Source organism: Montipora capricornis, chromosome 6 (genome assembly GCF_036669925.1).
Source record: "Montipora capricornis isolate CH-2021 chromosome 6, ASM3666992v2, whole genome shotgun sequence".
In the NCBI taxonomy this organism is placed as follows: domain Eukaryota; kingdom Metazoa; phylum Cnidaria; class Anthozoa; order Scleractinia; family Acroporidae; genus Montipora; species Montipora capricornis.
In genome coordinates, this window is record NC_090888.1 from 34,561,292 (window position 1) to 34,578,913 (window position 17,622).

Genomic DNA, 17,622 nt, shown 5'->3' on the forward strand with positions numbered 1-17,622 from the left:
TTTTCTGCGTGACAGCTGAATTCAGTGAGGTGTGTCTGGGAACTCTGTCGGCGGTTCAAGCACTCACACATATTTTTTTTTTTTATCCTCTGCGATAAACCAAACTTATTATCAAGATAAACATGCCATTTCAAAGCTGCTTAACTGCTGAATACCCCGCTACTCCAAAAGTGATCTTGAAAAGTGTGGCCACGCAGCTACGCAGTGGTGATTACCACCCCTCCTCCTAGAATATGTTAGTAAGGTACTCGGCTACGTTGTGGTCATTAACGAGATCTTGTGCTGAATATAGCACTCGTTTACTGATTAAGCCTAAGCGCTCGTTTCAGTGATTAGGCCAAAGCACTCTTTTAAAATGTTAGCTTTCATTTTACAGTTCGGTTAACTAGATTTTAACAAGATCGTATAAAGAATATAGCACTCGTTTACTGATTAACCCTAAGCGCTCGTTTCAGTAATCAGGCCTAGGTACTCTTTTAACATTTTTGCTTTCATTTTACGTTTCATTTATCTACACTTTTTAACGAGATAGTGCGATGAATATTGCACTCGTTTACTGATTAGGCCTAAGCACTTGTTTCACTGATTAGGCCTAAGATTGTAGCTTTCAATTTACGGTTCGGTTAACTCCACTTTTTACCGAGACCGTGTGAAGAATATAGCTCTCGTTTACTGATTAAGCCTAAGCACTTGTCTAAATTTTTAGCTTTCATTTTACGGTTCCGGGTTAACTACACTTTTTAACAAGATAGTGCGATGACTATTGCACTCGTTTAGTGGTTAGGTCTAAGCCCTCGCTTCAGTGTTTAGGCCTAAGCACTCTTTTAAGATTTTAGTTTTCAATTTACGGTTCGGTTAACTACACTTTTTTACCGAGACCGTGTGAAGAATATAGCACTCATTTACTAATTAAGCCTAAGCACTCGTTTAAAATTTTAGCTTTCATTTTACAGTTCAGTTAACTGCACCTTTTACCGAGATCTTGTGAAGAATATTGCACTTATTTACTGATTTAACGTAAGCTCTCGTTGTAGTGATTAGACCTAAGCACTCTTTTAAGAGTGGTAATGACCACTGAATAGCCGCGTAGCCACTTCTTTCTTTACTAACATATTCTAGGGGTAGCAAGGGTGGTATTGACCACTGCGAAGCCGCGTAGCTATTCGGCTTTTTTCAAGATCCGTTTTGGAGTGGCGGGGTATTCAGCCTTTACAAAGCTGAAAGAGAGTGCTTTTATTTCTAAGAGACGACTTTGAAGTCGAAAGACGATAAGCAGAGAAAAAATTCAGCCGTGTTTTACTCACCGCTTGTGCATAAAGTTCCTCTCATCTAAATGCAGGTCTCTGACATTTGACATTTCAAACAAAGCCAGCCGAAGTTCATCATCGTCTAAATGAGCAAAAGGCCGGGGGGGGGGGGGGGGTACTCCCTTATAAGGGCTTAATGGGGACGTGCGGCCAGCCAGGGTATGTTTTTCGGGATTTTTGTCTTGAACAGGGTATCGAATTTATCATTCTTGTCTTAATCAGGGCAACGATTTATCAATTTCTGTCTTAAACTGGGTTAAATGTCTTAAACAGGGTATCAAAAATCGGAATTCTGTCTTAAAATGGGTAGGAAAATTAGCGATATTTGTCTTAAACAGGGTCAGGGTATGAGGGGCCGCGCCGTACCTCCCCACCCAGGGATATGTCGAGTACCCCCCCCCCCACCCCGGGGCAAAAGGGAGCACCGATGCCCCTAAGTTACATTGATCTGGTTCCGTGGTTCTCGGATTATAAGTTTATCTAAAACAAAATCCGCTATCTTACCCAAATGGGACTAGCTAGAAATGAAATACGAAGGTGGACTTCGAACGATCACTTGAAACAGCTTGCACTTCGATTACTCCATACGTCGATTTTCTCGTGAATTCAAGTCTTCATTTTAGATACTTTATTGGTATTTTGACTGCTCCTCTTTTGCTTTCCTGAGGAGACTGAATCACTATTTGTCCGCTTCCAGCTCGATGGCCGCCACGACTCGACTTGGTAACACACGATCAAAACCCCTTCCAAACAACAAAATCAAAGAAAAAAGAAGCAAAGATCAACGACGAAAATATAGTGAATTTGTTTCTGAACACGGATGCTTTTGAGTACACACAGTCTTTGAAAAAGTTGACAAACTTTTTCAAACATTTTTACATGTTGTCACCCATGAGCCACCGGTGACACTGCTCCTTTAAGATTTTTCGGCTAAAACTACCTCACGTTGGTCTGCTCCAACAGCCGCCAAACAATGTAATGCTAAAGCCAAGCCGCATTTAACATTTGAGCCAAATCAAACAGCTCAAATTCTTCCAAAACCTATATTTGATCTTCAAAATTGTTCCTAATAGATAGCTAACAGATGTAACAACATGACTGATATGGTCAAACGGGAGGTCTGATTGATCTCTGGCTATAAAACGCTGCCGTAAATCACTTACCACAAGAACGGTGTCTTGAAGTTGAAACTCAAACCGCAGACTGCAAACGTGACGGCAAGGACAAGATCACGTGATTTCCCGAGGTTCGCAGTTTTCGGTATTTTTGCCCGAAAAATTCGTTGCTTAAGGTCTCTAATGTAAGTGATAACTCACCCTGGGCCTGTCTAACTGACAGATTAGCAGACAAGTTAAATGCCTTTTGGTGGTGGAAGTGGAGAATGTCTTTTCAAGTCAGTTTCGCATCAGCTCCATGGAACACCAGAATTAGGCATTTAAATGATAATCTAAAGTTATATATTGAAAGTATTTCTAATAATTGCTGGGAGAACTACATTCAACAAATGTTGACACCAGGTACATGGTGTGACAATATAATTATTCAGGCGGTAGCTAATGCTCAAAACTGTGTAATTCATATCACTGAGTCTAATATTAATAAGCCAGATGGTACAATTATCACACCTGCTAACTCTTTTGTCGGGGTTGTACACAGTTCCCTGACACTTCGCTGAATGCAACCTAGAGGACTTTTGATTAACAGTTCGAATTATTGGCAATGAATATTCAATGTACAGACGTATAAACTTACCTATCACAGAAGCTTCACAGCGAAGAACTAAAACAAACGCCGGACCTACCGTTGGAATGACAAACATAGCCAACAGAAAAGAGCACATGCACCGGAATGAAATACATAATTTTCTATTTGCTTTTCTTCACACAACCCAGTTTGCCATTATCATACTACATATCCTGTAGAACGCACTTCCTAATCTTTGATTACTACGAGTAAATATTGACATATTTATCTGAATTTACTTGTCTCTTTGCCTTCCGTTCGAGTGTTGCTGAATGTCGCGGGTCGCGAGTAGCGACTAAAAGTCGTGGGTCACGGGTGAGGGTGCTGGTAAAAGTCGTGGGTACCCAAAAAACTGCTTACTTATATCCTTCAAATTTGTCTTCGACTAGTGCTTACAGCTTAATTAAAAGTAAGGATCAAGAAATTCATAGCAAGCGTGGTAAAAAAAAAAACTCTTGAAATTTTCGTCAGTCTCTCTGTGAAAGTCTCTTCTTCGTCTTCCCTTTGGTGCGTCTTTAACCTCGTGGGACTTAGATCTTCATTCTCCGAATTACAAATAAAAGTTCTCTTAACAACAACAACAACAGCGTAGCCGTTATCCCCGTCCATAATAAAACAATTTCAAAACCGATCAAAAAACAAATACCTGAGTAAAATCTAAGCACGTGTCTTGAACAACATGATTATTATTTCCTTGTACAAATATGCTTGCAGGTCTTTTTTTTCAAAAAATTTCGACCTCTCCCAACTTCCTTCAAGTGTTGAGTGGTCCACCCTTGCGTCTTCGGAAAAAAGATCCGCCAAGTAACGTCTGGCATTTCGTCTCATGACGTGACTCTGACAGAAAATCGCGTTCGGTTATAAACTGCTGCAAGAACAACCAAAGCACGAATTCTTCGGAACAAAGGTGTAACGCAAGCCCTGGAAATAGATCGCTCGGAAAGGAAAGGAAATAGGAGAAAGAGTAGAAATTATTCGCGAGACCTCTATCCCTTTCAGTGCCTGTCGCACAGAGTAATTCCAGGGCCTACTTTGTTATTTTTTGGTTCCAATTTCCCGGTTATTTTAATTGTTATTATTTTTTTACATAAATATCTTTAATTTTCTTTACTGATCGATGTGTTGGGTTCTCACGGCTTTTTACCTGCATCCGCGACCCATCTCTTTTGGTCGCTAACTGCGACCCGCGACACTTACATTGCAACACTCCCTTCTTTCTTGGCAGGATTACTACACAAGTGGGCAGAGTAGGCCAACCCCAGAACAAAATCAAGACTTCATGCTCATCAATGCCACTGAACAGAATCAAGTAACTACTTTGGCATTCAGTAGGAAGAGAAACACAACGGATCCTGAAGATATAGCGATTCAGGTGAAAGTCTGTCTAATCATTTACTGACGACCTTTAAAAGTGTTGAAAATATATGTGGTTTTTTACTAAATGTGGGAATAATTGAAGAAAACAAAACAGTGGAATCAACAACACATGCCAGTTCAGATGCCAATGACATTGACCGATAGGTGACACAGCTTTATGTCTTCAAATTAAGACAGAAGGGCCATACTACTTAAGGTGCGTTCGATTCCGTATTCCGGAATAGGAATGCATGAAATAGAAGTTAGAACTGAATCTTTCGTTTTTACGGAAATTCACATTAAAGTTGTCAAACACCTGCTAAAATGCTATTTTGAGCTTCAAAACGCCAGACATACCAGACATACATAACTCCACTTATAGAGTCTATCGAACACATCCTAAGACTGCAAAATGACGACCGCGGGCAAAGAATGACTTTCACCTTACTTTAAAATTCGCCTTGAAAAATTAATAGGTTATTCATATAATCCAGTCATACGGGACATGAAGTTTACAATATACCATGACCACATCTATTATGTTATTGAATTCTACGGTTATCATTTCTTTTTATTTATTCGATCGTGAGCGGGCGGTATCCTGAGAACCACAGTCACGGGAACCAAGGACGAGGCTAAGTGAACAGCGAAGCTTAATGCGCGAAGTCTCAATTTGCCTTAATCATTTCATTGCCGCTTGTTGCATTAAAAGTATTCTGAAGACGAAAGCGATTTTTATTAAAAGAAAACAACACTGAAGAAACCCAATCAAGCTTAGTTTCTCCTACCCTCTAAAAATACAATTTATATATAGCAATAAATGAAAAAGTTATTCACTGGCCTAGGTTGGTTTGAAAAGAGAAAGACTGTGCCCGAAGTCTCGGATACGGACCTCGGCCACGTACTCGAGACCTCGGGCACAATTTTTTTGACAGGGTTTTTGAAACAGACTAATGTTTTCCAGAAGTCAGGTGATTCTGTATCTACACCAATATTGTCACGATTCCTTCGTCACGGGGAAGAACTGCGGCAAAATTACGACTGACAGTGTGTCAAAATGGTGGCAAATTTGAGTTCTGTTTAGGAGCAACACTCAAGTCAACTAACATCCTCATGTTGGCTCAATTACGTATCCGTATAGAGAACAACTTACCATCAACGGCAAGGGTTGTTATAAGACTCTGAAAATCCATTCTTTCTTTAATTAAGTACTTCTAAGAGGCAAAAAGCTAAAATTAAAAAAAGGTTTCGTTGAGTTTGTGTAAATGGCAATTTCAGTACAACTTTTCCAATTTCCCGCAACGCTTCGTTAAATCTTAAATATCTGTAGTCCTCGATTACGTACCTTATTACATGAAATTTTCGCGACACGTTAATTTCGCGAATTTCGCGATTTAAAAAAAAAATCGCGAAATTTAAGTGACGCGAAAATTAAATGTTGCGAAAATAACATGACGCGAAAATTAATTGACTCACATTATGTCAATAACTAAAACAGCGACTTTATTACACACGTTTATAACAATCATTTTGAGCTATTCTGTGGTAATGTTCTGGTCCTCTCCATCGCTACTGCTTTCCGTCTCTACTCCAGGTAGCACTTCTTTTGTACAATCCTCAAACTGTCCATTTACTGGCTCCTTGAGTGTGTCTCACTCAAAAACGCGAAATTAAAGTGAGTCAAAATGCAAAACTTTCGCAAAATCGCGAAATTAAGGTGTCGCGAAATATGCGAACCTCAAAATCGCGAAATTAACGTGTCGCAAAAATTTCATGTAATAAGGTACATACTTATATCTTGCTACCCTGGGAGGGGTGCCAGAGGAATCTTTTTTCATGATCAGCGGCGAGGAACAGCAAAAAAACAAAGAAAATAAACCCCGTGCTTGCTCCTTGGAAAAACAATTTTTGGAATCCAGGGTACCTCCCTACTAAATTGAAGACACTCTTAGATCTGATTGCGTTGACTTTTCAAGGGTGCTACTTTGTCTTATCCGTCTCTTATTGTTGCAGCGAGGAATGCCAGTGTTCCTTGTATGGGCTTATCATCGGTCAAGTGACGCATTCCTAAAACACGAGGTCAAGGGAGTTCAACCTGAAGTTGTTATTTTACCTTCACTGCAAACCACACCGTTACCAAGTGAGACATACCTAAACAATAGATGTTTTAATGTCTAAAAAAAATTCAATTGAGCGCCTTTTTTCCTCCTTTATTTTGGAAAAAAAGACGGAATAAATTTCTGCAAGTGAATGACCTTTTGAAGCAAAATGCAACTCAGAAACGAATTTTCCGGGGCGTGAATTTTGAACGCATCAATCATTTCACTTCCCTGGTTTACACTGTCCACCGGGGCACATTTAAAACGTAGACCCATGTCAAATTTTGTCAGTTGAATGACGATGTCGTGCTTGTAAATATTCGAACACCCCTTGAAAACATTTCAAACCATATCGACATTTCTGTCGCATCCTTAAAAGCGGTGACTGTTTCATGATAGAAGAATAATTGGAGGCGTCGAAGTGGTAGTGAACTTCATTTTGCTAACGAATAAACATAGCGGAGGAACTCTGCATATATTTCGCTACCGTTTGCAAGCTCTGAGGGGTTTTGATAAAACTCAAAACAAATTTGTGGAGCTAAGGAATGAGTTTTACCTAGGGCGTAATGTAGGTCTCTTTGACTGTTTTCTTTATAACCTTACAGCACAACCAACAATGCCTGCTCCAAAGATGTTCCAGAGAAACACTTCCTTCGATGGTGGTAATTTCAATGTATATTGGTCATATAACAGCACTTCTGACAGGCTATACTTTACTTTGGATGTAGCAGTGACGGGTTGGGTTGGATTTGGATTTAGCGAAAATATGCCATCAGCCATGAATGGTTATGATGTTGTGGTTGGTGGAGTGAGAAATGGAGACATGTACCTCAAGGTTAGTCCTGTCATGAATTTTCTCCACTGGAACTACAAATTTTTTCAATAGTGTCCGGAATTTTTTCCGTTCTAGTATCTTCTTCTCGTTTCCTCTATGTTGAAAAAAAAAAGGTTTTCAGTGGATATAAGGTACTTACGTATTTTATTACATCAAAGCACGAAAGAAGTTACGTTTCAGTGTTAAGAGGATTTTAGTCTGGTTGCTGGTCAGTTTGTGTTCGAACTGGTTCATTCTCCCTTAGAGTTCAACTTGTTTCACAAATGTAAACCGTATAGGTGTTTCTTTTCTTTTTTCCTGATAATAACTTGAGTGTTGAACTCCCTCCTACCGATCACCAGAGTCGACTGAAATGAATAAATCCAATATTAGGCTTTTAATGAACGAAATTCTCATCGAACGATGTGTCTCCCTTACAGGATTACTTAACTCAAGGATTTGGTTTTCCTCCAGAAGACCAGCAACAAAATGTGGACTTAATGTATGCAACGGAAAGAGATGGAAGGACAATGATCTCTTACAGCCGAAAACGGGACACTAATGACACAGATGATATAGCCATTGCAGTAAGAATGCATTCTTGAATTCTTTGTGAATTATCAGATTGAGCAACATCTGAAACCTTTGATGGCTCTATCCGCCTGCTCTTTTGCTTTATTGGCTCTGAACGCGAATACAAGGTATCGAATCATTTCAACCGCGTTCATACACCGGCGAGCAGTGCAGCCGATGGTACTTTAAGGCAGAGTGATGTACTTGTGGGTTGATCTTTAGGAGACGAATTGTTTAATCTTTGGGAAACGAAGTTCTCGCGATTATCGTTTGCCGGGAAGTTTATAGATGGTCAGTAAGCCAATAATTCAGTGCATTGTTACAGAGGTGAATGTTTTAATCTACCAGCTGCAAGAATACAATGTTTAGGAATAGAGCCGGATAAAAGTGAGTTATTTTAGCAAGTCAAAATGGGAGCCAATTGAGGAAATCCATTAAACAGGTCACTTCCTCTGCCCAAACCTGTCGTAGTTTTCCCGTTGCCACAAACATTACAGCTATCCCACATTAATTAAAGCGTGAAGCTCTCTCCAATATTGCCATGGTGCCACACTTTTCAAACTGGCTTAAGGACAGTGCCTACTAATTCAGAGGTATTTTTGCGTGGTTTACTGAATGTGCGGGAAAAGCAGATCTTAACAAGTGTTATTGAAATCCAAAAAGAAAATTGGGGGTAACCACGCATTTTTCGAAGATAATTAATCAACAATATTTGGAAAAAGCTTTAAAATACAAAGCAATGTATGGCGTTCTTCTTGTTCTGGCGTTCTTATCTCTGAAAAGTGCATGGTTACCCCCAATTTTCTTTTCGGATACCAAGAGCACTTGCTAAGTTCTGCTTTCGCCGCATATTTTTAAACCACGCAAAAATATCCCTGTATAAATTAGCAGCGCCGATAGGAAATCCGAGTATCTCGAGATGCGCAGAACGTATGCGCAATAACAATAGTAGGCACCGTCCTTAAGTGTTCAACCCTGCCTTCATTTAATCTATAGCCCTACTGTGCGTTCCATCAAATCCATTGAAAATAGAATTTTTTGTTTACATTTTCAACAGATAGGAGAAATGTACTATTTGGTTTGGGCATACCACTCCACTGATGATGGTACAGTCAAGCACCAACAGGAAGGATTTGCAAAGATGGTTGTTATCCCCGCCGATGGTAAGATTTCACTCGAATAATCGAAAGTCTTAAGGTATTTAGGTGCCCAATGATGTTGTTCGGTAGATCAGCTTCGGAATGCCTATTTGCTCCGCCATCGTTAAATACGTTACGCAGGTGAAGGGACGGATTGGTGACATTTGCCGATGCTCTCTTCTCATTGTCTGAACTGAGCTGTTTTGATTTAATTTTTTGAGCCATGTGGATTGTGCGGGGGGAGATTGTATACCCCTTCAGTATGAAATTGACTTGAATACAGAGTTACTAATGTAAGACTTCAGTTGAACTTACACATGAAACTGATTATTTGCAAGCCCAGCATTGAATTGTTTATATCTACCTAGTCTCAAATTTGTTAACACAAACGCACACATGTTTTGCTCTTTGCTTGCGTTCACTTTCAGTGAGCTGCAAAAATAACGTAAACAAGAGGCTACGGGTAGCCTACACTTTGTTCGAAGGATTTATATCTTGGTAAATATCCAGTTTCAATTCCGTAGTTCGAAGTCCACAGTCCACATTCCGTGACCCAATGAGTTAAATGCGTGGATGTTTGTTTACATTTAAAACTGTTGTTAACGGCATTGATTCCAATCAAATTCAGAAAACAGATGCTTTGCAAGTCTCTACGACGATATTTAAAAATATTCACTACTTTTTCTACACAATACCGGGAGAATTATAAAATTACGAAATCTGTTACAGAGTCAGGCGATAACTGGATGTTGCATTGCGTGCAACGATAACACAAAAACTCGTTTCCGGTCACGCGCGCAATTGTTTAATACATATTTCGATGTTTCCCCGTTAATCTGTCACGTAGTCTTGCGTGGTTTAGTGGTCATCGCGATTGCCTCTAAAGGAAGAGATACCGAATTCGAATCCCATTGCCTTCTACGAGACAGAGATATCTTACGCATGCGCAGCCAGAGCGCGATCCGAAAAAAAAAATCAAAATCCCGAAACAGTGTCGAATCCTATACTTTGTAACTAAGCAGCGATTTGTTGCACAGCCGAGCTAAATAATGTCATGAGTTTTCTCTGTGAGAGCATCACAAAATGCTTGCCATACTTTCACTTTTTCTAATAGCCCATTTCCGAGTTACTGATTGGCTCGGTTTCAAAGCGAGTCCTGGTGAAAAACCATTCAAATGGCAATGAGTTGCGTCTTCTTACGCAAATCAAACTAATTTCAATTTCAGTAGTTGAGCGCCAAGACTCACTGCGAAACCGAGACAAACAGCAACTCGGAAATGGCCTATTTAATCTTGACTTGACTCCCATCCCTCCTTGAAACGCTGGTGGGTCAAATCTGTCAAATGACTGGGATGTTATGTAACTTTTACGGCGACTGGAGACCGACTTAAAATTGAGAAAACAAATGGCAAAATAAGTTTGCTAAAGGTGACTGTGTCAGTATTGATTTTTATCATAGTGGGATATGCGTTTTTCATTTGCAGATGCTGTGTCAACGACAGATGGAGTTGGTCCAGGTGCTGGCGTTGAACAAGGAGGCGAAATGGACCAGGATGGTAACAAAATAATCTGACAGTGCAGAACATTTCTAAGGCTTGTTTCTCTCAAAGAACCGCAATATAGGCATAAAGGCTCGGGAAAAATGGCCACAACATTTCATTCAGCAACCGTTTGATTTTGTTGAACACCAAGAGAAAATGAAGGAGATGGGGGGGGGGGGGAGGGGGGAGGGGGGAGGGGAAGTGTAGAGGCGTTAGCCGAGATATTTGAATTTCACACAAAAATTTAATTTTAGATCGGAAGTCTGTTTCCCCAAGACGTCTGTACGTCTGTGACTATTAAGCATGACGTCATATGAATTATTCTGGCATTGTGTAATGGCTTTCGGAGTCATCTTCTTCATCCAACAAGCCATTAGATTTACAAGAAATCGTGGAATCCGAATCCCACTCCGGGCTTTGGGGCAAGATGCACCAATTTCCTTACTTCTGGAAGTCGTTTTCGTGAAAAAACCGTAATTCCACCGGGAACGCCATTTTGAATTCTTCTGACTTTGTGGACGTCTCAAAAAACAGACTTCCGTTTTCGTGACATCTTAATAACTTAACTGAAATTAACAAATCCCAAGAGCTTCACTGGGTGACTCTCTTTCTGTTTCTTTCATTTTCTCTTGTGAACAGTGCTCTCCCCTTTCCACGGTGTTGAAACGTGCTGAATCAAAGTTGAATCGATGTTAAAGGATTTTAATTAAAAGCATTTAAGCTTTGCTTTAACAACCATTCAACATTTCTTTTGTTATCACGAATGTATCATGAAGTTGAGGCCGCACTAATCGGTCTCTCAATGACGTATCCGTGTCTGTATCCACAGTAAGAACCGCGGCTGCAGCCTGGGACTGAATACAAGGTCTCAGTTGTTCAAAAGGTGGATAACGCTATCCACCGGATAAATCACTATCCAGCGGATAAACACTAGCAAAACCAATTGAGTTATCCAGTGGATAGTGATTTATTCAGTGGATAGCGCTATCCACCCTTCGAACAACTGGGGCCAGGCATATAGTGGAGCTTTGTTGAATAAATTAAAATCGTTAGCCGACCCCAGCAGTCACGACATCGTTCAACATCGTTCAACAAAATCGAACGCATGTTGAAGCAAATGTTCAAGCCGTTAACCCGGGCGCGCCTTAAGTACCCGAGAGCCAAAAATGGTCATTAATTTTCCACGCGTTTCGTTTCCCTTAGTCGATCTGCCATTTTCAGTTTTCTTTATTCTCGACAGGACATCCGTAAAGTCATCATTTAGAATGCTTAAAGTTTATCAGAAGCAAGAATCTCCCTAATACATTTTATCTCGTTTCTTTGTTTCAGAGAAAGAAACGGACTTGCTGCTTACCATAACAATCCTGCTGGCTGTGACCTTGGGGCTGATCGTTGTCTCTCTTTTCCTCGTAGCTCTGGGTCTTGCTTACTTTAAAAGCTTGTAAGTTGGTAAAGAATTGCTAATGTATGGCTTATTGACATCCCCTCGTCGCGTTAGGAGTACTATTCAGCATCTACCCGGAAAGCCCACCATCAAGGCCTGCTTGATTTGCAGCCATTCTACTCAGGTTCCAGGCTCGAGCAACCTCTTTGAACAAAAATGACCAAAAACTATAACTCTATTGAGCCTTTATTTTGTTTATGAACTTCAATTGAGGTTGTTTTTTCGATAACACAGACACGAAGAGATGATAAAGGTCAAACTTCCTCGAGCATTTACTGGATGCACCGCAGCATTTCATAATCTTTAGAGTTCCATACACGAAAGTGTTATGATATCATTGGGTTTAGGGCGGTCACATACTCACCATTTCAGCAAATCCTGCGCGATCGTGGAATATCCCATGAGAGTTACCAAAAAAACTAAATAAATTTGTCGGGCTAAATTCGATTAATGTGAAATAATACCCTGCGAAAGTCGTCTGCCTATCAGATAACACGTACTGTAAACTGGCAAAAAATCGAAACTGGCTGGAACGACAGACTCATATTCTGGAATGATCAGTCATTCATAAATAATTTATCTTTTTATTTTGTATTTGCAGAATGCAACGGGTAGCAGTTGCTAAGTAAAGACCAAAGAGAAAAGATGGCAACTAAATTGTTTTGTAATGAGACTATTTTCTGGTCATCATACACCTATTTAAGATAGAGAAATCTACATAGCCAGATTGCGATCAACACTTATGATCAGCGCTGATAACAAACTGCAATGTAAAGGGCATTTCTTTGGGTAAATTATGATCCTTCAGACGAGGGTCAACTTAGCAGGCTATCTTTGGAGTAGTATATGGAATAGCGGTTCTGCGGTGGGTGAAGCTGTGGAACCGTAGACTCCACCGTCCAGGCCCCAATCCTAATCCTAACCCTAATCCTAATCCCAATTAAAGAACCCCAGCTAAACCTTAACCTCTTTCAAGTTTTCGTCTCTTTTCTGACTTGATGTTACTGCTATAGAGTGGTCAAAAACACAATAACGCTATTGTTTTGTTTTTTTTTTATAGTCAATAACTTGAACGAGACCGATACAATTGATTGCGCACATGCTAAGAGTCCTTTAGTTATTGTTTTCAATGAGAATATTTAACAACCTGTACAGGATCGTCACAATTGATTGCACATGTACAAACTGCACAATGAGCTAGGCCCACACGCCTGAACATACCCAATTGAGTAGGTCCCTGTAGGGGGAGCAACCGGCAACGACAGAGTTGCTCGAAGTTGGTCGGAATTGTTCGGATTTGCTCCGTCGGCGAAACTCTGTTTCCAGTTGCACCCCCTACAGGGCTCTTCTCAGATTTGCTTGGAGCTGCTCGGAGTTGGTCGGAGTTGCTCGGAGCAACTCTGTAGTTGCCAGTTGCTTCCCCTTCAGGGTTCTGTTCAGATTTGCTCGGAGCTTCTCGGAGCAAAAGTTCCTAACCAATCACACTTAAAATGTACTAACGGGACTGTTTACAAAGTCAAAACATCCAACATCCATCCATACTGTAAAACCTGGACAATGTGTCGAAAAACTCTCGTGTACTATTGAGATGCGCAAACTGATAACTCCTTCACCTGCATAAAAAACCATTTACATAACTCCTTATAGGTATAATGGAAAACAAGAAAGAGCCAAACCAAAGGAAACACAATCAGTTCACAAAACAGCAAATCATGACTCGCTTCGCATCACCGCTCGAGGAACGATATGCATTTTTTTGCATGCCAGCTGCAGGATTAATCTTGTTCACAATAACAGGTCAATTTACTCTTTTTTAAACATTATTTGTATTTCGAATGTTCACTTCTATCGAGCAGTGCTTAATGCTTTTTTCATAGATCATTTCACTGTTACGAATATGAATTGTGTCGTTCCTTTGTTTAAAGAGAACTACTTTTCGCAAATATCACATTGTCACTGTGATAAGCGTTCTCAAAACTTGTTGTCATTGTGGCGTCAATTAGACATGTTCAGGAGTAGATACAGCTCATTGTGCTGTTTGTATACATGTATGTGCAATCAATCGTGACCATCCTGTTCAGCTTATTAAATATTCTCATAGAAAACATGTGCGCAATAAAGTGTATCGTTCTCGTTCAAGTTATTGAATATTCAAAAACAATAGTGTTATTGTGTTTTTGACCACCAAATGGGAGTACATGTAACATCAAGTGAGAAAAGAGGCAAAAACTGAAAATATAGCTTTTAAACCCGTTTGGATGAGGTTGAGGTTAAGGTTTAGTTGGGATTAGGCGGTTAAGGTTGGGGCTTGGGCTTTGGGGCATCACGGCTCCATAGCTCCACAGCTGCACCTGCCACCGAACAGCGATTCCATATACTACTCTTTGGTTTCTTTAAAACCTGTGGGTCTGTACAAATTTCAAAAGCCACTCTATGTGAGCAAATTATTAGATTGTGAGCGGATAAATGAACCGTTGTTACAGAGCTGTGAAATAAGTAAGAGTCTAAGAATAACCACCAAAACGAAGGCTACGTTCATAGGTCCTGTTAATTGAACTCAAGGAAGCAAAAAGGCTCAAGTAAAAAATCTGATTCTTGATATGAGGCAGATTTATTCAGGAGAGAAACGAACAAAATACAAGGAAAAATGCCACCGAGTTGGGAAGTGATATTCACCGCTCGTTGTGCTGGCGACTATTTTTTCACTCTAGTAAATGGAGCTTTGTTTGAAAGCTTTAGTCTTTTTCACTGGAGCATGTTTTATTTTCATCATGCATGACAAATAACCAAATAGCGTAGACTTAACTTTCTCTGACGCGGCATTGTTCTGAACTTATAAATTGTTCCTGAAGCCCGTCACAGTGAAAATTTGCTAACTTTAATGGAGCCTACAACAAGAGCACAGCTCAAATAGTAAAATATGTTTCACGGGTTTTTTTGTAACGATGGGTTAAAATATTACTTTATTTGGAAAATAATTATATGCGCCATCGATGTTGTTAGCCCTCTCTGTAAAGTCAGTGACATCTTAAGTTGTCGGTCATGGCACAAGCTGGTAATTTGTTTGAAATAAACGAAAAGCTTTAGTCTTTTTCATTGGAGTATGTTTTTTCGTCATTATGCATGACAACTAACCAAATAGCGTAGACGTAACTTTCTCTGACGCGGTTTTGAACTTATAGATTGTTCTAAGCCCGTGAAAATCTCGACAAGCATGTCAATTGAACAAATTGCAGAGAAACCTCTGCACAAGCAACTCACGATGGAAAAAAAGTGTTGTTTAGCGCCGGAATCAATCCAGTTTCTCCCTGTCACGAAGTCGGGTTTCATATCCACTAAATATGACAAGTACAAAAGGAAACGATGCTAATGACAGCATATTATACTCCCACCAGCTGCTAATATGCCAGTAGCGGAAACACAAGAAACAACATAAAGATCCGTCAGCGGAAATATCGTAAGCGACTCCTTATTGCTTCCGTCACTTTCAGTGGAAGTGTTAACAGAATAAAGAATGAACGAAAGTAGCACTGTGGAAATATGATTCCTTTATGGTCTTAAGAAGTTATTCTTCTGCTCTTGTAAGATAAAGGGTGAGCTAAACTGCATATATAAATGGCTTGTGTTGTAATATGCCTCGTTCTTCAAACGATGCCGCTACAGGAACCCCCCAGTGGCCGGGTATTCTGCAGTTACTTCAAAGGGTGTTTCTAAAGTACCTGTCATGACACTTATTTACATCATTCTGGGAGCCACATTTGCCATATTTCACCAATGAATTTAATTCTTTTAATTACTGTTCATTGGATTGCCAACTCGAGAACAACACAGTCACACACTGTTAGGAAGTCTGCCTCTAGGAAGAATCGATTTTCAGGAAGTGAGACTGAGTCAACAGGGCACGAACCATAATAGATCCTCTATATCACATACACTGTGTTTCTGTTTTACCAATAAAAGATATCCTCGGCCGTTCCGAAGGGTAAAGACAAAACTTAGTACTCAACGTGAGAATGGTCTCTAAAAAAAGAAGTCATTATCACTCTAATTTCTTTGGATAATTCTAAACAATACTGTATTGACTAAAACTTTCTTGCCAGTGACAATGAGGTGCTCAACAAAATCTAAGTTGTCCCTGTGCGGATCAGCGCCGACTCTATGAGCGTTTGATTTCTCCTGTTCTAGATTAGAGGTTGTCCATTAACTAAAAGAGACTTGTTCGGGCATTTACTGTGTGTGTTCTTCCAAGACTGAATGATTTTTATTTTTGTTTCTAACGGAAACTACAGTTTCTGTTTCTTTCGAATCATAGCTAATGAAAACACGTTAAAAAAATGTTTTAGCCAAAACATGCGTCAAACAAAAAGGAGAGGAAACGTTAGAATGCAGCAGCAATGTTCAAACAATTTGTCACATACGAGTCACAACAGGTGCTTCCTTAAGAAACTTCATTTTTTTCAGTTAACTGATTCGATGGCCAGGGCCAGAATTAGCATTATAAAATACTCTGTTCCTTGCTTAGCATCACGATGATGCCTCTCAAGTTGTTAAATCATTAGCCCTACACAATCGGTTCAAAATCGTACCAATTGCTTCGGAGTTGTGGCCTATTGTAAATAACTTGATCTTGCGAAACGATAAATTCTGGGTTCTCCTGTTGCCAATTCATCATATTTGAAATTCACTCTTTTGAAACCTCAAGTGAATATTTTATGAGAGCTTTTTAAATAGGTTATCAAATCATAGCTGAATTTCTTTGATCGGCTCGGGTATTTTCTCCTAATTTGACATCTTTCTGTTTATGGCAGCTAATCTACTGTTTCCTTTAAAACGTTTTCATAGGGGCTATACTAAGCAAAATCTCATTCACTTGCTTTTTTATCAAACGATCAACCCGGCTTTGTTTAAAGTTTGACCCAGTCTTTAGTGGGAGCTGTTTTTATTATTCATTAGAGGGTTTTATTGAATACAAGCACATTATTTTTTAGCTGGTTTGCTATGACCTAAATAAGTCGTTGATCAATTTTTTTTAATAAGAATCGGGTTTAACACATTGTTCAGCAGGCGACGTTTGAGAGATGGCAGATATATTGGTGATATCGATGTTGAGGGGACCAGATTTGTTCCCTCCGTTTCTTTCCAAAATAACATCGTTTGTCGACGAAAGAACTTAAGCCTGGCGTTAATGCCTGGGTGTCCTTATCTTATACTTAGACAAGCTACGCAATTTTCCCACTCGCCGCTTTCTTAATTCCTTCATATCGCCTCAATGATTTTATTTGAAGACTGTCAGCTGGAATACAAATCGATAAATATTGATAATGATATATTTGCTTCCAAACAGCTTTAAAGTCCTGACAATGAGATGAAATGACCGTTGATTAACCAACAAAGAACAAGATGTAAATTCGGATGCAAACAAACTCGAGAAAAAAGCTGTTAGCTAGCGGGGAGTGAATCAATTTGATCAAGAGTTATTGATGGCTTTAATTTAAGGTGTGCAAGTAGTTTTGAATATACGTTCATTTCACCGCAACGTGGTAACTCCAGTCATTTGAATTTTCACCTGCCATCATTCGACACATTGAAGACTTCATAAATTATTT

At 39.7% G+C, this 17,622-nt stretch overlaps 1 protein-coding gene across 1 annotated transcript in view; it reads left to right on the forward strand.

Moving 5' to 3' along the window:
• The window catches only part of LOC138050465 (uncharacterized), a 15,954-nt gene extending 842 nt beyond the window's left edge, over positions 1 to 15,112 (forward strand). Inside the window, exons 2-9 of the mRNA XM_068896799.1 lie at positions 4,276 to 4,422; positions 6,420 to 6,546; positions 7,111 to 7,340; positions 7,760 to 7,906; positions 8,950 to 9,055; positions 10,516 to 10,587; positions 11,902 to 12,013; positions 12,618 to 15,112. Of these exons, the coding sequence (XP_068752900.1) occupies positions 4,276 to 4,422; positions 6,420 to 6,546; positions 7,111 to 7,340; positions 7,760 to 7,906; positions 8,950 to 9,055; positions 10,516 to 10,587; positions 11,902 to 12,013; positions 12,618 to 12,645 (969 nt within the window). The 3' untranslated portion in view covers positions 12,646 to 15,112. The remainder of the gene's footprint in view (positions 1 to 4,275; positions 4,423 to 6,419; positions 6,547 to 7,110; positions 7,341 to 7,759; positions 7,907 to 8,949; positions 9,056 to 10,515; positions 10,588 to 11,901; positions 12,014 to 12,617) is intronic.
• The last annotated feature ends 2,510 nt before the right edge of the window (positions 15,113 to 17,622 follow it).